Genomic DNA, 286 nt, shown 5'->3' with positions numbered 1-286 from the left:
GATCCCTCCGGCGCATTCCCAGGCGTCTACGAGCTCCAGACGGTGACCCTGCAGGGCGCGGGGTGGTCCGGCGCCCTCAGGAACTACGTGAGGGCGTGCAGGGAAGGCGAGGGCGCGCGGGCGGTCGAGGGAACGGCGCTGGTCGGGGCGTGGAAGGGCGTGCTGGGACCGGCCAGCACGGCGGTCCTTCTGTGGCGCCACCAGGGGCCCGACTCCTGCGTGGCGCTCAGGGGCGTCTTGGAGTCCCTGGCTGAAGGTGAGGCTGAAGGGGGGGGAGGAGAAGGGC

At 72.7% G+C, this 286-nt stretch overlaps 1 protein-coding gene across 1 annotated transcript in view; it reads left to right on the top strand.

Annotated features, from left to right (window-relative positions):
• The window catches only part of LOC119585796 (protein NipSnap homolog 3B-like), a 9,050-nt gene that overhangs the window by 8,004 nt on the left and 760 nt on the right, over positions 1 to 286 (top strand). Inside the window, exon 5 of the mRNA XM_037934515.1 lies at positions 23 to 256. Within this exon, the coding sequence (XP_037790443.1) occupies positions 23 to 256 (234 nt within the window). The remainder of the gene's footprint in view (positions 1 to 22; positions 257 to 286) is intronic.

This window comes from Penaeus monodon, chromosome 20 (assembly GCF_015228065.2).
Source record: "Penaeus monodon isolate SGIC_2016 chromosome 20, NSTDA_Pmon_1, whole genome shotgun sequence".
Classification (NCBI taxonomy): domain Eukaryota; kingdom Metazoa; phylum Arthropoda; class Malacostraca; order Decapoda; family Penaeidae; genus Penaeus; species Penaeus monodon.
Note: the sequence above shows the minus strand (reverse complement) of the source record. Positions and strands in the feature narration are given on the sequence as shown.